At 42.0% G+C, this 21,937-nt stretch overlaps 2 protein-coding genes across 10 annotated transcripts in view; one reads left to right on the top strand and one right to left on the bottom strand.

Moving 5' to 3' along the window:
• TBXAS1 (thromboxane A synthase 1) overlaps window positions 1-5,076 on the top strand; it is a 242,680-nt gene extending 237,604 nt beyond the window's left edge. For all 7 annotated transcript variants that reach the window (XM_068944738.1, XM_068944757.1, XM_068944767.1 and 4 more), the window contains 2 exons: window positions 1,198-1,360; window positions 2,037-5,076. In XM_068944738.1, coding sequence (XP_068800839.1) covers window positions 1,198-1,360; window positions 2,037-2,111 — 238 coding nt within the window. In that variant the 3' untranslated portion in view covers window positions 2,112-5,076. The remainder of the gene's footprint in view (window positions 1-1,197; window positions 1,361-2,036) is intronic.
• On the bottom strand, window positions 3,412-21,932 carry LOC104147398 (protein mono-ADP-ribosyltransferase PARP12). 3 transcript variants are annotated; one of them, XM_068944721.1, is made up of 16 exons: window positions 21,532-21,913; window positions 20,470-20,605; window positions 19,114-19,408; window positions 18,027-18,125; window positions 16,716-16,839; window positions 16,351-16,413; window positions 15,295-15,490; window positions 14,560-14,680; window positions 13,018-13,114; window positions 11,479-11,560; window positions 9,983-10,113; window positions 9,134-9,285; window positions 5,381-8,292; window positions 5,087-5,271; window positions 4,096-4,246; window positions 3,412-3,574 (listed from the first exon to the last, which is right to left on the bottom strand). In XM_068944721.1, the coding sequence occupies exons 1-13, from the start codon at window positions 21,864-21,866 to the stop codon at window positions 7,970-7,972; spliced, it is 2,154 nt and encodes a 717-aa protein (XP_068800822.1). In that variant the 5' UTR covers window positions 21,867-21,913; the 3' UTR covers window positions 3,412-3,574; window positions 4,096-4,246; window positions 5,087-5,271; window positions 5,381-7,969. The 3 variants fall into 3 exon arrangements, with proteins under 3 accessions (XP_068800822.1, XP_068800812.1, XP_068800830.1); XM_068944711.1 differs by having other exon boundaries at window positions 3,412-4,246; XM_068944729.1 differs by lacking the exon at window positions 16,351-16,413 and having other exon boundaries at window positions 3,412-4,246; window positions 21,532-21,932.
• Between the last annotated feature and the right edge of the window lie 5 nt (window positions 21,933-21,937).

Genomic DNA, 21,937 nt, shown 5'->3' with positions numbered 1-21,937 from the left:
CATCAGTTCTCCAGGCCTTAGCAGTCTAAAGACCTTTGAAACTGTATGCAAGGGGATGAGAGCTTTCCATGGATGCCAGTATACCTGGCTGCCTGAACCTTTAGCCTCCTAGAGAACTTGAAAAATGGTTCTGTACTACCAGAGCAGCTCCAAATACCTTCTAATGTGGGAGGTCTGTGTAGACTTCCGGGGCAATGCCACCTCTGCAAGGATTTGTTTAAGTAACCACTCTGATTAGTGATATAGCTTCGGTCAAAGTGGTCTCTCACCTTGTTGATTACGCATTGATCCTAGTAACTTGTACTGACTCAAGCATACTCTGTGCAGAATACATCCATCCTTGCAGAGGATGGGAAACGCATTTTACTTTTTCCTTTGGACTGGACTGCTGTTCGAATAGGAATTTCATTTCCCTCCTTTTGTCAAAAATAAATGCCTCTTTTCTAATGGGTTGATTAAGTATTGTAGAACTAGGTAGTTGATGCAGATCTGTAGCCAGACTGCCACGGTAATCAGTCTTGCCAGATGGACTTAAGTCCTTTGGCTCTAAGAACAGAATATCTGCAATTTCAGTATTTCGGAACTGGGAGGCTGGTTTCTTTGGAGCAAGAGCAGAAGGAAGGGCTGTACTGAATTGTAACAACTTTCTTTCATGGCCAGTCCAATCCCATGAGATGAGTTCATCCCCCCTTAGCAAGTTTCAAAGGAAAATTAGGAAGGCTAAAACCACCCCCTGTGGATCTGCTCCTGCAATGCAGAGCAGGGAAACACTGTTGCTATTTCTAGTGTGTTTACATTCTCATCTGTCGGTTTCCTTTTAACCATAATCTCACCGCAGTACACGCATAGGTGTAGCCAGCGTGCCTCCGTCTGTGTCATGAAGTTACCCTTCTTCTGAGCTTGGACACTGAGTGAAGGCAGTTCATTAAAGATGGATAGATTACAAATAATAATAACATCTGTGTGTCCTCTGCAGGAATTGCCAGCTGACAGAGGATGATACCCACAAGGAAGTTATCAGTTGACTTATGGACATCAGCCCATCAGTACATAATCTGTCAGTGGTCCCATTGGTCGATCCTTTAAGACCAACTGAAATCACCACCTATTGAGATGTAAATAAAAAACACAGAATCAAGATGAAAAAGTGTTTCCTCTGGGGAATCCTGAGCTGTTTTCCATCTCTTCACCTTCTAGGTTTACAGAGGAGGCCAAGAAGGAACGACATCCCTTTGTGTACCTGCCTTTTGGGGCAGGACCCCGTGGCTGCATTGGCATGAGGATGGGTTTGCTGGAGACAAAAATGACTCTGCTGAGGATTTTGCAGAAGTTTCGATTTAAGACCTGCCCACACACTGAGGTTTGTAAATGCAGAGGCTTAAAGGCCACGCATGTCATTTCTCTGAGTTGACAGTTTGTCCTAGAGAAGATGACTGACTTGCCTTTGTGATCTCTCCTCATATGAGAAAACTTCTAGAGCTACTTCCATAATAGCGAGGGACAAAAGGCCTGAACTGTGTTTTAATCAAAATGTGATTTATCCTTTATGATTTTTCCCATAAAACAAACTCTTATAGATCCCTGCCTGATAGAGAGCAGCATAGCAATGCTGAAGTCAAAATACACTGATTCATACAGGCTGAGAATGGGTGTGCATTTTTCTTGGGTTCTCAGCACTTCAGTATATGCCTATTACTCTCTCTCTCTATATATATATATATATTGCACCTGCCATTTACTCAGGAGCTCGAGAGCTTATGGAGTTAATTTCTTTCTGTTCAGATCTATAATATACCTGGGCAACCACTGCCCCAGCCTCTGGCTGTAAATTCCATTTAACATTTTACTACCATACTACCATAGCTGACTGTAAAATGAGTACTTTACAGCTTCCACAATAAGCCTTGTATGAATTGGTCCCCCAGCAAAAATGTCTGTCTGTTCGGGGGGGGGAGGGGGGGGCTGTTACACACACATAAACTAGTACATACAACTGTACATAAGATGTTACTTTTTTTTTTTTTTTCCCCTTTCAGATTCCTTTGCAGCTGAAATCAAAAGCTACCCTTGGACCAAAAAATGGCGTCTACATTCAGCTAGAATCTCGCTAAAAGAAAATGTGCTTTCTGAAACTTCCCAGGAGGAGAGCCTTCTGTCAGTGACTCACTGGGTGTAATGTTTTCCAAAACCCCAAAGACAGGTAGGAGCCTCTGTCCCATTGACAGTCAGTAGGTGCTGTCTCACTGACCTCCTGTGGGACTGCAGGGCCTCAAGTCACTGTTGTAAATGGGATGTGGGCTTCGAAGTCTTTTGGTGGTTTTTGAATTGCTGTGAATGATATCTGCAAAGGAGTATCCCACTTTTCACCTAGTTTTCTAGATCACACTTCCTTGCACTCGTCTTTGAGAATGCTTTCTGCAAGCTCCAGTTCAATGAATGGAGCAGGTGTTACTTGTACAGTAGAATTATGATCGGTTTTAATTACAATTCATTGTCTGACACATCCTGCTGATGCACCTATAATCCCTCCTCTAGACAAAAGTCCAAGAGGCACTGCAGTTAGAGCAGAAGACCTGGAATCCAGGGCACTGGGTTTCATTCCTGAACTCTGCTAAAAATTAAAGCTGAGTGTCCTGTGCCATACTTACCCTCTCTCCCTATGTCTTTGAACTGGAGAGAGCTGCACTTCCTCATGCTTTTGAAGTGCCTTGAAATACGCCTAGATTAACAATTTGCACTTGTCTTGTTACATTGACATGACTGAAGAAGAACAATGCATTCCCCTGTTTACCAGTAACCCAGACCAAAGAAATGGGGTGGCAGCTATTTTGCTTGTTACTGAACTGCTGTTGAAAAGGAAAAGAAGATGATAGGAATTGAAAGGGAGCAGGAGGACTGGGAGAAATGTAAAGGTGATCAGAAGATGTTGCTACAAAATCTTCTTCTGTGCTTTGAGGCGTTTCCTTTCCAAGCATTGCAGCTGGCACCATCCTTGCCTGGTGTATTGGCTCGAGGAAATTAAGAGGGCTGCATGCATTAATGGCACTGATGAGCGCGTGGGAGCTAGGAGCATCGATCCCAGCAGCTTTGTTGATTCCTTAAGTGACACTGGAGCAGGGCATATCACAGACGCATGCTTCCTCAACCCAGTGGGGAAGGAGCTTGCTCAATTGTCAGCTGCAGCAGCGAGGTGGATCCATTCAGGCTGTATGATTGTCTGCCTGCACCTTCACAGCCAAAGCAGCAGTACATTTTTTACTCATCACAGTCTCCATGTTCCTCCCTACTCCTCTGTGAAGGCCTTCAATCACTGCTCAACAGTGGCACGTCACACAGTGACGTGAAAAAAATCTTCCTTTAGCAGGCACTGCAAACTGGTCGGCTGTAAAACAGAACCACAAGAAGCGATGGTCTCAGTTTCTTTAGTTTTTATAAAAAGCAAAAATTCTTCTGGAAACATAAGCATAAGGAAGTGCCTTTCTGTTCTTTGTGAGTGCTGAACTTCGGCCTGGTGACATGCTCTGCTAGAGGTTTCCTTAGATACCGCATCTCTCTTGGTGGTACGCACAGAGACCTGCATCCGTGGAAAGATATGGACTGATCAGCTTCATTGCAAGGAGATCTGGAAGGAGCCATCTGGTCACTGATGCCTGGCTGTAGTTTCTCTCTAGCAAGCACCTTTTGCTGCCTTCTTCCCACACACCGCCTTAACACTGACCAAATCACTGTCTTGCTTCTGGAAGATTTTGGTTTTTACTTTCACGGGATCTTTTTTTTTTAAACCAGAACGGTACAGGTAGTAGTAGTAGTGAAGTACTAACCTGGCAGTCATGGAACTGTTCCTGCTTCCACTGAGCATCTTTGAAATGCTAAACAGAAGTGCCCTATTACAGACACACCACTTACTTACATGAATTACAGATGGAATGATTGTTATGTGAAAAGCAACATACTGTATATATCCTAATTTCTGCACACACATTCTCCATCATTTTCCCCTCTTGAAAATACTGTACTGACAGCTGATTTACTATACTGCTTGTACATACACCACAGTAAAGTTGGATGGTCCTTGCCTGAACACTTCCCACCTACCCGATATAAGCAGGTAGCATTAGTTGCTTATTCTTTTCTTTCACTTCACGGTATGAAGTCAGCTGTCAAAGGCTTGTTTGTCCCCTCAAAATTTTTTACTGCAGTACTTCCTTATTTGAATTAGCAGGTCTCTGTGAACAAATACTTCAATCTAAAAAAAAAAAAAAAAAAAAAACACAACTTGTGTCCTTCTTTCAAATACTTTTGTATGAGCTATTCTACAGCTTATCTGAATGCTCTTTGTATCCTCATATTTATCCAAGACAATGCCACTAACGTGTAGAGCAGTTGAACAACTCACATTTCCATGACCGAACAGAGCACTGTTATTTTAAATGCTGTATTGACTTCACTGGAATAAACAGTAACACAAAACCATAATGTTATATCCTTGAGTACCAGTAGCATTTCAGGTACCGCATGCCTGATTTAAAGAATAGCAGCTGATTCCAGGGAGGAACAAGGAAGCTGGTTTAAAATAATTTCTCTCCCCAGAAACAGTAAGTAAGTGTGTTGTCTTGCATTGCTGAGCTGTGGGTTTGTTTTAAGATTAGACATATCTGTTTTACAAAGGGGTCCTAGTCATTCTCTGACAGATGATATGAAGGCTGTTTGATAAAGGAAAGCTTCTATTAAAAACATCTTCTGGGAATTTGCAATGATTACTGAAAGCTGTCAGTATAAAATGGTATTTTTAATGAGACTGCTGAGATAGAAAACCTTTACAGTTTTGTACTTTATAAATAGTATTCCTGAGAAAATGGAGTTGAGTGTTAGAAATTACTATGCTTGGTGGCAAATTTGATCTATTCTTACCTGGCATTAAACTGCAGAATTTCCTCTGTATATGATATTTTATGAAATGACCGACTTACTTATCCTTTCCCTTTGTTAAAGGATATTTCAGCCTTAGACATAGCTTTGACTAATATCAGACTCTTCTGTGCACTTATAGTAGTAAATACACTAAAAGGATCTAAAGCTGACTTACAAGCTCATTATTTCACTGCTTCCTTCACATTGGCCCTGCTCTCATTCTTCAGTTTGTAAATGTTGATCAGTCTCCGAGAGGTTTGCTCCCTGCACTGCTGAGTGCTATGGCTGTGTTGAGGGAGGTAGCAGGATTTCCTCGATTGATGATAGTCTTTGCAAGTGGAGATGGATCTGTAACCAGGCCTGAAACAGTAAGTGCATGCAAGGGAGCCATTAGGAGCCAGCTGAACATGGCCTGTGGAGCCTGTCCACTGGTAGAATGGGTAAGCAGCTATAATGCCTGGTCCTTTACCTGTCATCCCTCCTGGATTTTGTTCTCAAAGAAGAAATCCAAGTAAGCAGCATGTCTGTAACTCTCACCTCTCCTTCAGCTCAAAGGCAGCTCTAAGCAATGATTTTGAACAAGCAAACGTGGGTATAAGTCCTTTCCAAGCCAAAGAGCACTGAGCACACTATGTAGCTGGTATGTGTGACCCACCTAAGTTCCTCTTCCCCACCGCCTCCCTACTTCTTCCAGGCTGATGGTATCAGAACTAGGCAATGTACTGACACTTGTTTGCTACTATCCACTTACTTATAGGTAGGACTTTGACAACCACAGCTTATAAAAACCTAGGCAGAATAGGACAAGCCTGATTACAGGTAAATGCCATTAAGTAGTCAAAAACTACTGTGCTCCAGGATGCACTACTGGCATAGCTCATGTGCTTGGCTTGTCCTCTGTCTCAACAGAGATGGACTGGTTATTAAAAAAGGAAGCATAAGATTCAAAGCTTATCATCTCCCCCCCCCCCACATGGTATAGAAAAGAGAAAGATATTATTACGCTGCTCATGCTGAGTTTCTTTTGTCTTAAATAGTCAAGAGGTATCCTTATCACTAAGGGGGGGGGGAGGAAAAAAAAGGGCTCAATATCAAATTTTAATCTAAAGTTTAGGCTCAATACAAACAGCCCTTTAATCTGTTTATTTCTGAATGTAATCCAAACAGCTGTATATGAGTTCCACTATTTAATAACAGCACCTCAAAGAAAGTTTCCAAGGACTCAGAAATGTAGTGTACTAGGGTCCTTTTCATATTTAGAGATGAGGGGAAAAAGTTACAAAAATATTAGAAATATTAGTACTTTAAACACCTGTTTATTTGCCACACAAAAGAAAGATGCCACTCCAGTTTCAAAAGCAGAAAATATGATAACGTAGCAAAAAACTGTAATAAGAAGTATTAAACTGACTTTAATTCAGTTTTTAGCTCAAGGGTTGGTATGTTCAAAGAAATAAAGGTATGCTATCAGAATTCTCATTTCCCATAACATACAGATAAACATGTAGAGTTTCTGCCAAAACAGAAATTCTTACTCTGTAGTAGTTCAGCCTTTTACACGTAATGTTGTCCTTTTCTACGAATATATTAAAATAGTTTGCTGACATGAGATTTATTGGGAGTGTTCTACTACAATTAATCTTTCAAGAACAGGAAAAGTAAGTTGACTATATTCTATGTATGTGCTGTGCTTTACTAGGTATAAACATGAATAGGAGTATTTAATTTAGGTATTATGCTGCTACTTTTACAGTTTGTTTAAAAAAAAAGAAAAGAAAAAAAGAAAAGAAAAATTGTTCAGCCTTTCAGCTACTCGTGGCTAAGCTCATGGTTCACAGTGCTGATGCAATAAAAAGTTAGTTAGCGTAGACCTGTCAGTCAGTTAGCATTCAGGTGAGTTAAAAATATGTGCTTTTAGAACACGGTGGAAATGAGCTTTTTGGCCTACACAGAGTATTCTTACCTTATATCTTACCACTTTTGTGGTAAGTGTTAAAGCAGTGATAAATGCAGGGATGCATTCCCAGTTAAACAGTTTTTCTCTGCAAGGAAGTCCCAAGACACCTTGATTACACAGGTAACCAATGTGTCTCCTGCAACCAAAGGGGTACTGGCAGTACATCTAATGACATTAAGACAAACATTCACTCTATGAGAACAATAATGTTACTGCCTGGAAATAGGTCATTGCTAATCAAGAAGTGCAAGCACTACTTTTCACTGTTAAGCATGATGTTCTTTAAATGACAGAGTGACTTGCCTCTTCTTCTCACCACCAGCCCCCAAAAAGCACACTACGCTTGTTTGTAGGCACAGTGAAAGTCACAAAAAAAACTTGTGTTTTCACAGACCTAAAGTAAAGTAGAGCATTTACATGGTTGAGTAAATCTACTGTTTGAACACAACAGCACAAAGCAATCCTTGCTCTGCTTTCATGGCTTCAGAACTCATTTTAAAAGAGAAAATGAACAAGTGAAAGTAAGTCTCTGGTCCTTTTCAACAAATAAGGTTTAATTTTTTGAGGCTCTGTTGCTGAAAAATAAGTAAAGACAGATCACAGTGTTGCTAAGAATCTATGCAATGAGTTAAGTACAGAGAAAGAGATTGTACAGTCTCATTTGCAATTGCCTGTATTGTCTACAGTTACTGTAGACACCAATTATTAAAAAAGGTTTTTATGAAATTTTGAGTTAAAATATAAATATGTAGAAGGTGACAGCCTCTGAACGATCATTAAATGTTAAGATCCATCCTGAAACAATTATAACTTTATACTAAAAAGACAATCTTAGCAGTCATAGTGAATCTTCATGTTACAATATCAACAAAGTAATCTAGTAAATATATAAAAGCCTCAGAGCTCCAGTAGCATGGGGAAACATTATCTCTCCTAAAGAATAAGACAGACACAGCATTTTAAGAAGTCTAAAAACACCTTTTGTGTCTTTTTACCCCCAGTTTACTATTGCACAGAAAGGCTAGAGAATAAGTGTCTGAACATCCACTCATCTACCTAGCATGCTTCTTCTAAAACTCACTCTTTTCAGTTAAGCCAACACTAAAAAAAAATTTTACTAGATAAATGTAATGACTGCTTGTGCTGCCATAGCATTTTTGCCAATGCCTTGTCAACGTATTCTATGAGGTACTCTGGATAAATCTGCTGCTTCTCAAAAATGACAAAAATTGAAGGGTTTGAAGGGCTATTCACACAACTGTCGTAGAAGCTGTTCTGGTTGTCCTTCAACGGAGGACGAACATAAGAAGATCTACCAAGAGTGAACTCTCCTACCAACACCCGTGCCAGAAACATGGTCTTGATGTGCGAGTCTTCCCTGCAGTAGTTATCAGAATAAGATGCATCTCTTGCAAAATAGCTTCCTGTAGAGGAGACATCATGACAAAGTTGACAAAGAGCCTATATTGTAGGCAAGGAAGGGATACAGTGGAAAAATCAAATTCATTACCAAGAGCCATAAAGCAATTCATGAACAGTCTTTACATAACCTTCAGTTGTGCTGTACATCCTTCTTGGTGAAGATTACCATTAGGTATTACTGCACTTTCATTTTTCACAGTACCCAGGTTAAAAAGCCATAAAGGTAATGTTTCAAATGTTATCATTTGATAGCCTCCTGATAACCGAAAGATTACCTCCTGACCCCAGGCTTCCACCCACCTCAGTATCACCCAACTTCCTCTCCTGAGAGAGGCTACTAATGTCCATTAGGACGCTTCAGCGAGTTACAAGGTATTCAGTTGGATGGGTGGAGAGTCAATCAGTCAGTCTCATGTCTATTCTATTCGGTATGTTCATCCTTTCCTGTACATAGGGAAGTAGAAGGAATGTACTTTACTAACAAGACCAAAAAAAAAAAAAAACTTTAAACAGGGTATCAAAAAAAAATAAAACAATGCCATCATTTCCTTCTATGGGAGCTGGGAGAAACTGGAACAGAACTATGTCTGGATTCTAGGAGAAACGCTCCCTAGAATTGGCCTCTCATAAGCTCGTCTTTTCTTGCAAGGAACGGAGCACAGAGGCCAAGGCCATAAGTATGCCCTAGCTCCAAATGAACACTGCCAAAGGCAGATATGCTGTCCAAATCATTGTACAGATAAACCCCATGACTGCATGCCTTCTTTCCAGCTTTATACCTCTGCAGTAGCTAGTGAGAATTTTTAGTAAGTCTAAGGTTAATGAAAGAGCTGCAAAAACAACCTTTGCCATAGACTGTCCCGTGAAGGCCACAGATCCTCCAGTCAAAGTTCTGCTGGCAGATGGCTTCAATGTGTTTTTTACTGGTCCCATGAAATAAAAATCTCTCATCTACAGCTTTTCCACCATTGATCTTCTGCATTTGCTCCTTTTGCCTGCAGTGAAAAGAACTATCACTGTAGTTCCACAGTGGCTGTATCCAGAAAAGTTCCAGTGATACCACTAGCACTCAGAGGCAGTTTTACCCAAAGAGTACGTTCTAGAAATTCTTTCATTAAGGCCTAAACTTTGTGCATACAGGGCACCTTGCTGTCCAGGTAGGCCTGTACATGCTTTCATTATATACAAATGTCTCCAGCTATTTAATAGTAAAAATGTTTTGTTCCCTTCACTGCCTGGGGGCAGGGGAGCAAAAGCTTACTATTAATTTTTCTTTAAACACAGGAATTCATACTGAGATTTTCTTTCAGTTAGTTTTGAGGGCTGTTCATTTTTGACCAGCTACTGCCAGCGTTTGTGCCAGATGTGACCGATTCCCAGCTTCATGGCTTCAGTGAAAGGCAGCTGTCCTGGACACAAGCCTGACAGAGGTCAGAGCCATTTGCTAAGGAGCAAGGATTTCTCCCACAGAGCTTGCCTGATATTCTAAGCTTTCTGTCTTAGGACTGAGTGCTGTTTTAGCCAGTACCTCTTTACCCATGTGTTGATCCTGGCTAGGTATTTCAGAGGCAGAGAGGAAGCAGATTCTGAAATACAGCTGCATTTCAGGAATCTGTGTGACTATGTTTAGCATACAGATAATTGTGGAAACAAAGTTCATGAACGCATACCAGAGCAGGATTTTATACGTACCACTGATACAATTCCCAGAGAGATGGGTTCTGAACTCTGCAAATCCTTTGAATGACTGTTTTGGGCATTGTGCGCTGAAAGTCTACCTGGACTTTCTTGTATTCATCAGAAGAACTATCAAGCTCAATCAGCTGTAAGGGAGAAGATAAAAAAGCCACTCATCTTTTACCCAGTCATAACAAAACCACCCTATCTTGCATACTATTCAGACCTTCGCAATTTTTTCTGTCAAGCAGAGATATAAGCAGGAAAAATACTCTTGGAAAGGAGCAGATTACAGGTCCCCACTCTCTTGAGTGTTAGCTCTTAGCTAGGGAACATAACTCCTGGTAGCTAAGGCACCCAGGTTGCTCTTCCACAAGATATTAAAGGAGCTGGATGGTTTTGCACAGCCAGCTTCTTCTACTGTTTACTGGGGGGGGGGGGGGGGGGGGGGGAAGATGCATTTGCATGCATCTCTGGAACAGTATCTAAATACATAGACAAAAATCAGTTAAAAAAAAAAAAAGAAGAAGAAGAATTTATGTTCCAGCAAATCAAAGAGTACCTCTTTACCCAAGCTCTTAAAATCTTTATAGTTCATGCTCCCTACGGCCAGCAAACATTTGAACTGCACTGCCTGACATGTTTTGAAATAAGCTGAGATTTATTTGATCAAACCAACCATTTTAGGGAAGGGCAGGGACATACTGCAGAAGATAATTCCTTACAAGACAGTCCTGAAAGCAAGCAAAGTTTTCTAGTTGCATGCTTCCCCTAGAAGCACAAAGAACGTCAACATTATCCTTCCCGATTTTTTTATTGAGAATTTCTTGAGAACTTACACTCTAAGTTTTTCAGGTTAGTTATTTTCAAGCTTCATACAAGAACATCTCTTCTGTAGGCAGAGTAACTACAATCGATAGCAACGTTAGTTGAGGCAGGCCAGCAAAGTTAAACCATGCAGATATAGCTGGGTGTGTATTACTCAGGTAAACAAGCCAAGCTCACGCCTCTGGAGTTACTGCTAACATCCTGATCCCAACCAGAACTCTGCCGATTTCAGCAATGCTCCACAGACATATTAGAGTTTGCTTACACATAGCTCAGGGACTGACTACCCTGCAATTTAAGAGGCATGATTTCTCTCTGATGCTTCAGAAGAGGTTGTACTTTAAAGCTAGGCATCTTGGGTGCCAGTAGCAGTCCTGCAAATACAGCATAAGCTACAGCTAAGTCTGTCAAGGACTGGGATAAACACCTAGCAGTGAAAGCCAATGCCGCCAAGGTTACAATGCCATCATTTGTTTAAATTTGGTTGCAGTTTCACGTCTAGATTTGCCAAGTGTGGTGTCAGGCTCAAATTCACCAGTATCTCTGCATTATGTTACATAAGAAACGGTCACCTACAAAGGCACAAAAATCACTGAACCTGTGATGCAAAGAAATTACACATGAGAAGAGATAGAGAGAAAACAAAAAACAAAAAAACAAAACAAAACCAAAAAGCACCAAACCTTGAATCCCAGCTCAGGCAGGGCAGATTTGTCCCAGTGAGCTGGCATGCTGGTACTTTCTTCTTCTGAAAGTTTGAAGCCCCTGTGCATTACAAGACATTACAAATAGGTAATTTAAACAAAGCAAAACCGCAATCCTTAAATTTTATGTAAATACAATGGAAAACATTTTTGCTAAGTTTAGGGAGACTACAGACTACTGGATGTATTCAGAAACATCTCAAAGTTGTCCTTCAGTTCAGTACATGAAAATATTTGTTCAAAATCATTAGGTCAAGACTTATGGCAAGAAGTGAGATACCACATGAGCAAAAAATTTAGTTATACACTGAAATTAATCATGAAATTAGTTCTCTTGACTTTAGCAGAAAGTCAAATGTCTACATAAAAGCCCTGCTACAGTTGGACTAAGTATATAGAAATGCATCACTATTGTAGGAGTATGTCAGAAACAGGACAGAGACATCCTTCCTCCCTACTTCCACCCTAATTGTAGTCATTGCTTTTAGTTGCTATTTTCTGTGTTGTTTAAACATTATGTGCTGCAAGAGAATGCATAAAAAAGTTGGCTGTTACGTGCAATTTATTATAAAACTTTTCCCCTTAAAGACATTCACCTTTTGCTGCACCTATAGCAACTACTTCTCTCCTCCCAGATTGTCTAGTCATTCTCAAAACAATTGTTTCTAAATTTGTACTTTGAAAAATTATTACTCTCAGATGTAAAAAGGGGTAAAAATGCTACTGCTTCCATCTGTATCAGTTGCTCTAGTAACATATAGCAGCTCCTTGTAACAATGCTACATGTTACAATGCTACAGGGCTACCAAGATGATTAGAGGGCTGGAGCACCTCTCCTAGGAAGAAAGACTGCAAGAGCTGGGCCTGTTCAGCCTGGAGAAGAGAAGATTGAGAGGGGATCTCATCAACGTGTACAAGTATCTGAAGGGGGAGTGTCAAGAGGATGAGGCCAGCCTCTTCTCCGTGGTGCCCAGCAACAGGACAAGAGGCAACGGGCAGAAACTGAACCACAGGAAGTTCCATCTGAAGCTGAGAAAAAACTTCTTTCCTGTGAGGGTGACTGAGCATTGGAACAGGTTGCCCAGAGAGGTGGTGGAGTCTCCTTCGCTGGAGATATTCAAAACCCGTCTGGATGTGATCCTGGGCAATATGCTCTAGAGGACCCTGCTTGAGCAGGGAGGTTGGACTAGATGATCTCCAGAGGTCCCTTCCAACCTAAACCATTCTGTGATTCTGTGATATGTTAAATTATCTTCCATGCTTCCAAACTTTCTGTAGCTTAAGCCCAAGCTTCCTTCACCCTCCATGCTCCTAAACTACTTCAGGACTGTTTGCCATTCTGCAGCACTGCTTTGACTAGACATTGTTGCAGGAAAGGCACATCCTCTCCCCTCTCAATTTCTTTTCTAATTGTCTTAACGCGTTTTCACCTTAGTAACATCCTTTTTGCAAGACACTGAGTCCATGCATTCACAATGCATTAGCTCCATCACCACAAAACGCACAGCTGCAATTTACCTCTTTCTTGCCTTTTCCACCTCTGACTGGGAGACAAATTTAGGTCTTCTGCAAACCTCTCTCTCTGTTTTGTATCGAAGGTTTTTTTGAATCATGGCTAGGGGGTGGGGTGGATAGAAAGAAAAAACAGAGGTCAGTTAGCAAGATGTTTTAGAAAGCTTTCACACTGCAGGGAAATTTGCCAGTAGGTTGTTTTGCCAAAACTGCTGGAAAAAGGGCACCAGCCGTTTCCTCTTGCTACACACAGGGAAGCCTGAGCTGCATCCATCTGAGCAGGATGTGGAACCCAGAGTCCTCAGTGTGGATCCCTGAGGATTCCAGTTTCAATTTTATGCTTAACTTCATAAAGAATAACGGATGCTGGTAGCTATGGAAATTGTCCCTTCATTGTTCCATGAGCCACCCTCAACCAAGAACTGTAAAATAAATGTCTACTTTGGCTCCACAGATTGCACCCGTTTCTCAGTGTGCATTATCAAGTTAGGGTCTTCTTGCATTTATCTGTAGACTGCAAGCCCTATAAACACAACCTAAGAGCCATCACAGGACATTCATTTTTATTGACCGGCAACCAAAACATATTATAGCAACCTCAATTTTAAAGGCATCATGCTGTGGATCATGGATCCTCTGTAGCTATTGCCACCTCATACTAACAATTGAGTCAGTAGCAGCTAGTAAAATGAGGCCTAATCTTCAGAGATAAATACACAGGAGCAGAGCTCTTGGTATCACCAAGCCTAGAGAGTGAGTTTTGGAAGAAGTCTACCTTGTGTATTTTTGCCTAAAAAGATTCATTTACGACGTAATTTTCTCTTCTAAGCCCAATAAGTTTCCCCAGCCTGTAGAGAAGGTTCCAGCATTGCTTTCAATTGAATTATAAACAACATATCACATGCCCTTTATACTCAGATTTTCTATGTAGAATGAGACAGTAATAGAGAGTTGGGCTACACTGAAATGACAACCTAGGTAGGTTGATTCCTAGTCACCGTCACTCATGATCTCCAAAGAGGATACCTGAAAAGGCAGCAGTGCTAGAGAGGACAGTTACACACCCTTAATGAATGGTTTAAACATCCTAAACTCTAGGGAAAGACACCTTGACTGTGTCAAAATATGAAGGTATTTCCTCAGTCTTTCCAGGTAGGCAGAGCTATGCAAAGAAAATAGCTATAGAAATCTTGCAACATGATTCAATGTATGATCTTGATTGTCCAGACCCCACAGTTTGCCTAAAAATTCATTTTCCTGCTAGCTAGTGATTAAATCAGAGCAGTAGCTGGCTTGCCAAGTCTTTTAGAAGCTGAAAGCTTTGGAGGAATAGGTATGCCACCTTCCTTGGGTGAACAGCTCTTACCCTGTGAACTTTGACAGGAACTCGATCTCTGTAAGCACCTCAGACCACAGTTCAATTTTTCTCTTGCATCTCCTGTAGTAATACAGTTTAAAACTACCAAAGACTGACTGGGCCCTGGGTGGGGGGAGGGAGTATGGAAAGGGAGAGAAACAAAACGAAAAAACAAAGCAAATGCAACATACCTCCAAAATTGAGTTCATATTCATGTTTTCCAGCTTTAAAGTTCAGCTTTGGAGAACCTTTGGCTATATAAGCTTTCTCCAAATCATCACTGGAGACAGTGGCAGCTGCATGATCGTCATCCTGTCAGGCCAAAGCCAGAAAAGAGAGACTTTCCTGGTCTGTTATATACCAGCAAATTTAGAAACTAACAACCATCTGTAACTGTAGTCTGTATCAGCCTTTGTGTGCGACAGCGGCTCTGATACAAAGGCCATCTATTGAGTGGATGAGAACTGAGGAAACTGTCCCTAAGACAAAGCAAGGAGTTTTATGAAGCCTAAACTTATGCTGCAGAGTCCATGCAGTGAACGCAGCATTACAGAACATGTACTCTGTGCCTTTTCTGCTAAGGTCTAGTTGGTGAACGTGCTATGAGAACCTCAGAAAGGAAGTTTTAGTTAGGAGCAGGAAAGAGAAAACAAAGTATTCATGTGATCCTGTTTGACATGACTCACTGAAGAACTGTCAGTAATGATCGTGACTCACCAGTGAGAACTCTCCTATCTGAGCCAGTAAAATTCACAGGGAAAAAAAAAAAAAATCTCATTAAGCCTCTAAAGTTCATCTGTACAGTATGTATGGGAGGGAGGAGGTGACAAAGGAGGGGAGCATATAAACAAGTACTGTGCAGTTTTTAGAAGATTCTGCAGTTATAACACACTGAGTTGAGGGACTTCTCATTTCTCCATGCTTACCTTTTTTCCATACTCCCGCCACAGACCATATTCATCTTTCCAGTACCACATCCATTCTGTTGTTAGAATGAAGTGAGGAGGTTTGGTCACAGAGGAGGCTGTAGAAAGACGTCTAACCTTTGCAAACCCACAGCACATATTCCGAAAACAAATGCAGGGCAAGACAGAGCCACTTTCAACAACACCACTGCTAAATCTGTAAAACAAAACAAAAAACAACCAAAACAAACAAAACCAAAAAACCCACACCTTTTCACAACCATCCCAGTTCTGAGTCCCTTCTATTTGTACGTATTTTGTCTTACATTATTATGTCTCACTTTGGTTCCATGTGCAGTAATTAGTATCAACTTAATCTTACCTAATTCCATAAATTTTAACAGAGATAGTAGAAAATTTACACACACTTCTTTTCATTAACTAACTATATCCTGAACAGAGCACTGTTGTAACTTAAGCATGCTTAACAGCTTCTAACATAACATAAATTAAAATGGTGCAAAACCTGCCTCATTTTGGTTTTGCAGTTTTTAGTGCTTGCTGCACATACACAACTAATGGAAACACAATGAGTTGAACAAATTCTTAAAAAGAACTATCCCAAAAGCTTTGTAGCTTTTAAAAACCTCTTGTTACTTTTAAGAATAGCACTTCTGTCTGCCTTTCAGCCTGTCAATCGCTGATGCCAGACACCTCAACCACCCTCACATTCCAACTGGTAGAAGAGGACTAGGGAAATTCTCTGGCATGAGACACAGCATATTGGAGGTACAAGTCCCCTCCAATACAGTCTGTGCTACACGACCAGTTCCAGACCCCTTAAAGGTATTCCCATCTTCTCAATGGTTCTCTGCACCCAAAAGTTCTCTCTCTTCAGGTACATAAGGTATTCTATCAGTTCTGCAGCATGAATTGGAAGGGGAGAATAGAGGGGGAAAAAAAAAAAATCCCATGCTACCTTCACATCCTCCATATCAAAGGTGAAGGAGAAGGGGACTTCTAATGATGGGGACAAATTGTGTACAGTTCTAACCAAAGACAGATTCTCACAAGTACCTGTGATAAAAATCATCATCCATCTGAAATTTTCCAGTCATCCTTAGTGAGGATTCAGATTTTCTATGGTAGCAGCAGAAGGAATTATTTGCACTGTTTTTCAGAGCAACATTAGGAGTGAACAGATCAGCCCCATAACGTAATCCAGAGGGTCCAATATGGACCCCAGGTACAAATAAATCACAGAGGATCAGACCCACAGCAAGAGTAGATAAGCAAAGCGAGGTCAAGGAATATCAAATGAAGCTACATACGTAATGACTGAAATAGAGGCACAGTAATTTACAGCAGCCAAGAGCCTGGCCCAATATTGCATGTCCAGAGGGCAAACTCCGAACATTATTAAGACTTATAATAGTTTATACCTGGTTTTGCTGGGATCACAATATGCTTCTTCTATTTCTTCCATATTCTTCAAGTCTTTCCAGGTATTACCATCAGAGATCTGCCATCTGTATGGCAAGTGAAAATGAACTCTGATACACTTGTCTATAAAAGTAGGAGAAAGTAAGAGAGATATTATTTTTTCAGTCTATGAGGGGAAAAAAAAAAACCACAGCATTTCTGGGATAAACATCTAGCTGGTAAAAAGCATCAAATGCATGGTTATGGAAAGTGCTCACCTATGAAATCATTACAAGCAGTAGTTTAGATTTTCTGAGCTTAGGGAGAGGTTCAGTTTCTTTACCTACTAGATTCTCTTTGTGCATCAAAACTGATGGCAAGTCCTGCTATCACAAAAACAGTTGTGAAGGACTGTTTTTTTTTTTTTTTGGTATTTTTGATTTAGAAGACAGAAAATTTGCAATGGATCAAGGATCACAAGCTCATACAAGGCTAGTATTTCATAAAAGGAATAGTGTAGACTCAAGTAAAATTTCTTTGCTTAATCATTTAGCTCCCCAAGTGGTATTACTGAAAAAAGCAGGGTTCAGTTTTAGGACAGCAAATGAAGTCTCCAAATGAGCTAGCAGGCTTAAGGGTCCAGGCCTCAAAAGTAACAACAGTAGTGCCAACAGCAGCCCAGGTATTGCGGGGGTCACTCAGGAATCACTCAAAGTAGCAGTGCAGAGCTCCTGAACTGACAGGAGTGAAGATCAAATCAGCACAAATAGGCAGAACGCTAGTTTTCACTGGAGAGCAACAGGCAACACAACAGGAAAAGTCAAGAAGGCTGCACCACACAGTTCATACAACAAGATACGCAGTACTCCAGAGAGGTATTACAGGTCAAGAACATCAAGAAGGAAAAGGATGAGAAAAGGACACCCCAAGAAGTAAGTTGGCACAGCAGCATTTTCCCTGGACCAGTCAGAACATGATTAAAGGGAGACAGAGCTCAGACAGATAGAATGGAAGAGTGCTAGAAGAAACAAGGGACAATGCAGAGTTCACAGTGTCGTCTCTAGTCATGTGGAAATAGGAATCCTATCGTTCAGCAGTCCCTTACGTGAACCCAGCTGGAGCAGACAATCTCCAACACAGGCCAATATCACACCTTTTAGAAGAAGTCAGAACAGCTCCTTTGTTAAGTAAGCCAAGTAGGTCAAACACTTTCTCTGCAGCCCTCAAGAGAAGTGTAAGCTCTGAAATTTCCACTTTCTGTGAAAAGCATCTATTGTTTTCTTTTTCTAAGAAAAGGAAAATAAAGTAGACTTGCTATGATCACAACCTACCTTTAAAGCTACAACTTTTGTATAGATGATATAAACAGATCTGTTCCAATTTGTCATCATTCGTAGTTGAGGACTCTTGACTAGAGCTGCGTTTTCTCTCTAGAGGGGGAATTACAAGCCTTGTTAATACGCATTGTTTCAACAAGCCCTCCTACATGGGCATCTATGGCTAGGGCCTAGAAACAGGGTTTGTAACTATGTAACTGAGTTCAGCTCAGGAAAGACACTGAAGTCTTTGATAATCTTATACACACATAAGTCCTATGCCTTTCTGAATGATTTTCACACAAGTGCTAAATTCCTCAGATTCAGTTTGTAGCTATCACCACAAAATAAGAAGGGAATCCAATGCCTTTGCATTTCTAGACAGACTGGAATTATCTGTGCATTCCACATAGCTGCTCATATTGACATCTATAAAATTCAGAGTTTCGAAATCTGGTATTTCTGTAAATCAAAACGCATTTCCAGAAACAGAAGGTAAGATGGAATTGCTAGGAGAACAGCAAAGACAAATACACGCACACACACACTTGGATTTTCCACTCTTATCCTTTTCCCTGCTAAATTATACTTGACTGACAACTATAAGGAACTTCAAAAGACAAGAACGAGCAAAATAGCAATACATTTTTGAGAAGTAACTAGGATTCTGCTCGCTGTGATTTTTTGTGCTAGACAACAGCTAGATTAAAAAAATAAAAGGGAGAAAGGAGTAGTTTACAAACACACAAATAAACGCCACCTCTGTTCTTAAACAGTTCTCTACTCCTCTTCTGTGATTTTTCTTGGTGAAAACATGAAGTCTCTATTTTCTGGTCCTGTTATGCTCTTCTAACCCAAGCTTTAAGATTTTTATAAACACCAAGCACTTTACTCCTCAGGCACCCATAATGCCTTGGAATTGATTTCACCTGAGTTTTTGAGACACAACCTCTGTCAATGACTTGGGTGCAAGGTAGCAAGTTCAGTTTTCTTTTTTGTTTTGACAGCCGTGTTAATGCCACAGTTAACATAAACGTGTCTAAATGTTAAGTTCACTATCCTAACTCCTCCTCTGATGTTTTCAAAAGATGATGCGATTTACCTTTGCATGGTGAAGACTTGCCATCTTTTGTGTCGTACACGTTCGTGGTGCCATTTTTTATGTCATACATGTTCCTGTAAGTGGAGGGTAGTTTCTCAATAACGTCTGAGCTCATTCCCTGTCTCTCCAGTTTCTCATAACATTCCGAATTTAAGAAGTCATGGGATCGCTTGCAGCTGCTGCCAAATCTGCATTGTCCCTGCAAGAAGTACTGGCAAATATGCAGTTTGGTGCAGATCTTTTTATAGGTACAAGATCCATAAGGTCCATCACCTTTGTTATAATGCAAGCAGACCTTGGTAGGGAAAAAAAAAGAATTTAAAGATTGAAGTATAATGTACTCAAAATAGACTGCTTTAATTTAAGAGATTTTACATTTTTACAGTTGCAATTTCACATTTGCATTTAAAAGACTTGTGCATGTTTCTTCTTTTCCAAATGATTACTTGATAGGTTTTTCCTTTTCCCCACTGACGTTTAGAAAGATATTTCATCAGACAAGAAACAACTATCTTACAAACATTCTCAAGCAACTGGGATTTTATCCTAGATCACATAAATGCAGGACAGTGGATTCTATTGTGGCATACTACTCTAAACTCCCTGCCTTTCTAGTTTTGGAAAGGTGAATTTTTTGACCTTAATTTGGTAGTGAGAGAAGAGAGGATACAGATTTAAAGTTTTAGATCTGGATTGTTCCAACCTGAACTGATTCGTCCTTTCTTTTGAAAATCTAAATGGTTTACTCTCAACTGAAGATGTATATTATAATTATCAAATACTAATATCGGTAGAGAATGATCTACAAAATACCAGTACATGCCATACTATATATACACCAGAATGCCTTCAGAAGATTGAAAAGCTGCCAACCAATGCATGTAGTTTCTTGAAGATTTCCGAGTGAACCACGGACAGAAGAAACATTTCTATTGCCTAACACAAAGATATGTCCACTTCCAGTGACAATAAACTCAACGCCTATCAATTCACGGTAGAGCTCTATCCCTTCACAGTACTACAATCTGCAAAACTCTGACTGGAAAACAAGACTGGAGAGGCAAGGGTAACGCAGGCCAATGCCCACATACAAAGACTATGAAGGGAAGAGGGTTCAAACTTACAGTTTTCTTCTGCAAGTACTGTTGTACTTCACTCATTCTGTTCAATTAAACTGTTCACAGAAGTGAGACTAAGCAAAAACAAAGTCTGTCAGCTCACAGCCTATGACCATGAACATTTCTCAGCACAGCGTTTGTCAACACTGTGTACGTATCTCCAGCTAATATCCAGCCTCTTCCACTTAGTGATGCTCACAGAAGTACAGAGATAAGAAATTGCTGCAGTATTGCTTACCTCTGGTAGGAGCGAAGGGTCATTTTGAAGAAGCAGCTGGCGGAGTTCATCACTGTTTAAATTCTCAAGTCCATACTGTTTTAGCACATAGAGATTGTGCTCCGAGTGAAAGTTGTGAACAAACTTGCATTCCTTCCTACAAGACAGCCAAACGTAAAATTAACGTAATAGATCGGCACAATTTTGCTATCCCATCTGTATTGCACTAAACAGCACACCAAATCAGATTTTTTTCCGAAACTGGCTATAGTGCGTCCTCATCAAGCAATTATGTGATTTGCCTAGCAGCTTACATAATTAGTCTGTGGATAATTACCATTTTATTTCTAATTTACAGTCATTACGGCATTAGCATAGTCTGGCAACATTGGCGCTTTTGACCGGCAGCTCCCGGCAAAACGACACAGGAGAAGCACCACCAAAAAGCCAAAACGCTGCCACCGACCCCGACCCACGCGGCAAACTCAGCTCCGAAACTCAGCGCTGTATGAAGTGCTGCGACCCCTCGGCCGCGCTCGGTCTTCGCCGCGGGGCTAGGCCGAGCTCTGGGCCTAACGGATGCCCTGCAAGGGAAGCGATACGAGCTGGGCGGCGAGCAAGGAAGGAAGTGTTGCAACCGAAGCAAGAGTCGGTAAAACAACCTCCGATATCTCTCCCCCTAGGGGGAAGGAGAAAAGGGAAAAAAACAAAAAAAAAAGGCATTCATTTAAAACACCCTCAGCGCCAGCAGCGGAAGGGCAGGCAGGTGTTTGCTGAAGGCTCGCTCCACGTCCGAAGAGGCGCGACAAACCCGCCGAGGACGGCCCCGTCGCACCCCAACAGGCCGCTTCCCCCGTCCCGGGAGCCGCCAAGAGGCGCTACCTGGCGCCGGACTCCCGCCCCCCGCCCCAACGTCCCCTCTTCCCCGCGCGCCCGTTTAACGGCCGCCGCTCCACGGCCCGGGGAAGCCGCCGGGAGACAACGGGGAAGCAGAGAGACACCTCCGCCCTGGGGCGGGGCGGAGTGGGGGTGGGGGGGTCGCCTCGCTCCTTCACTGCCCTCCGGCCCGGCCCGGCCCCTCACCTGGCCCGCTGGTTGCGGCAGACGCCCTTCAGGTGGTACTTGCAGAGGTGCAGCCGCCCGCACTGCCCCTCGCAGCCGGCGCCGTGCTCCGGGCACAGCCGCACGCCGCTGGTGGCCACCACCACCACCACCGCCGCCGCCGCCGCTGTCGCCCCTCGCTCGTCGGCCCGCGGCGGCTCCGGCCGCCGCACCAGCGTGAAGCGCTGCGCGTCCCGCAGCACCAGCTCCAGCTGCTCCGGCCGGAGGCAAGCCGGCAGCCGCCGCTGCAGCTCGCCCTGCTCCAGGCAGCCGCCGCTGGAGCACAGCACCCGCAGCAGCTGCCCCTCCAGCGCCATGCCGCGACCCGCAGCTCCCGTCCCGTCCCGGCTCGGCTGGGCGCCCCCGGGCAGCTCCACCCGGGCGCCTC

The sequence above is a fragment of the Struthio camelus genome, chromosome 1 (assembly GCF_040807025.1).
Source record: "Struthio camelus isolate bStrCam1 chromosome 1, bStrCam1.hap1, whole genome shotgun sequence".
NCBI lineage: Eukaryota > Metazoa > Chordata > Aves > Struthioniformes > Struthionidae > Struthio > Struthio camelus.
This window is presented reverse-complemented; position numbering and strand designations above follow the sequence as displayed.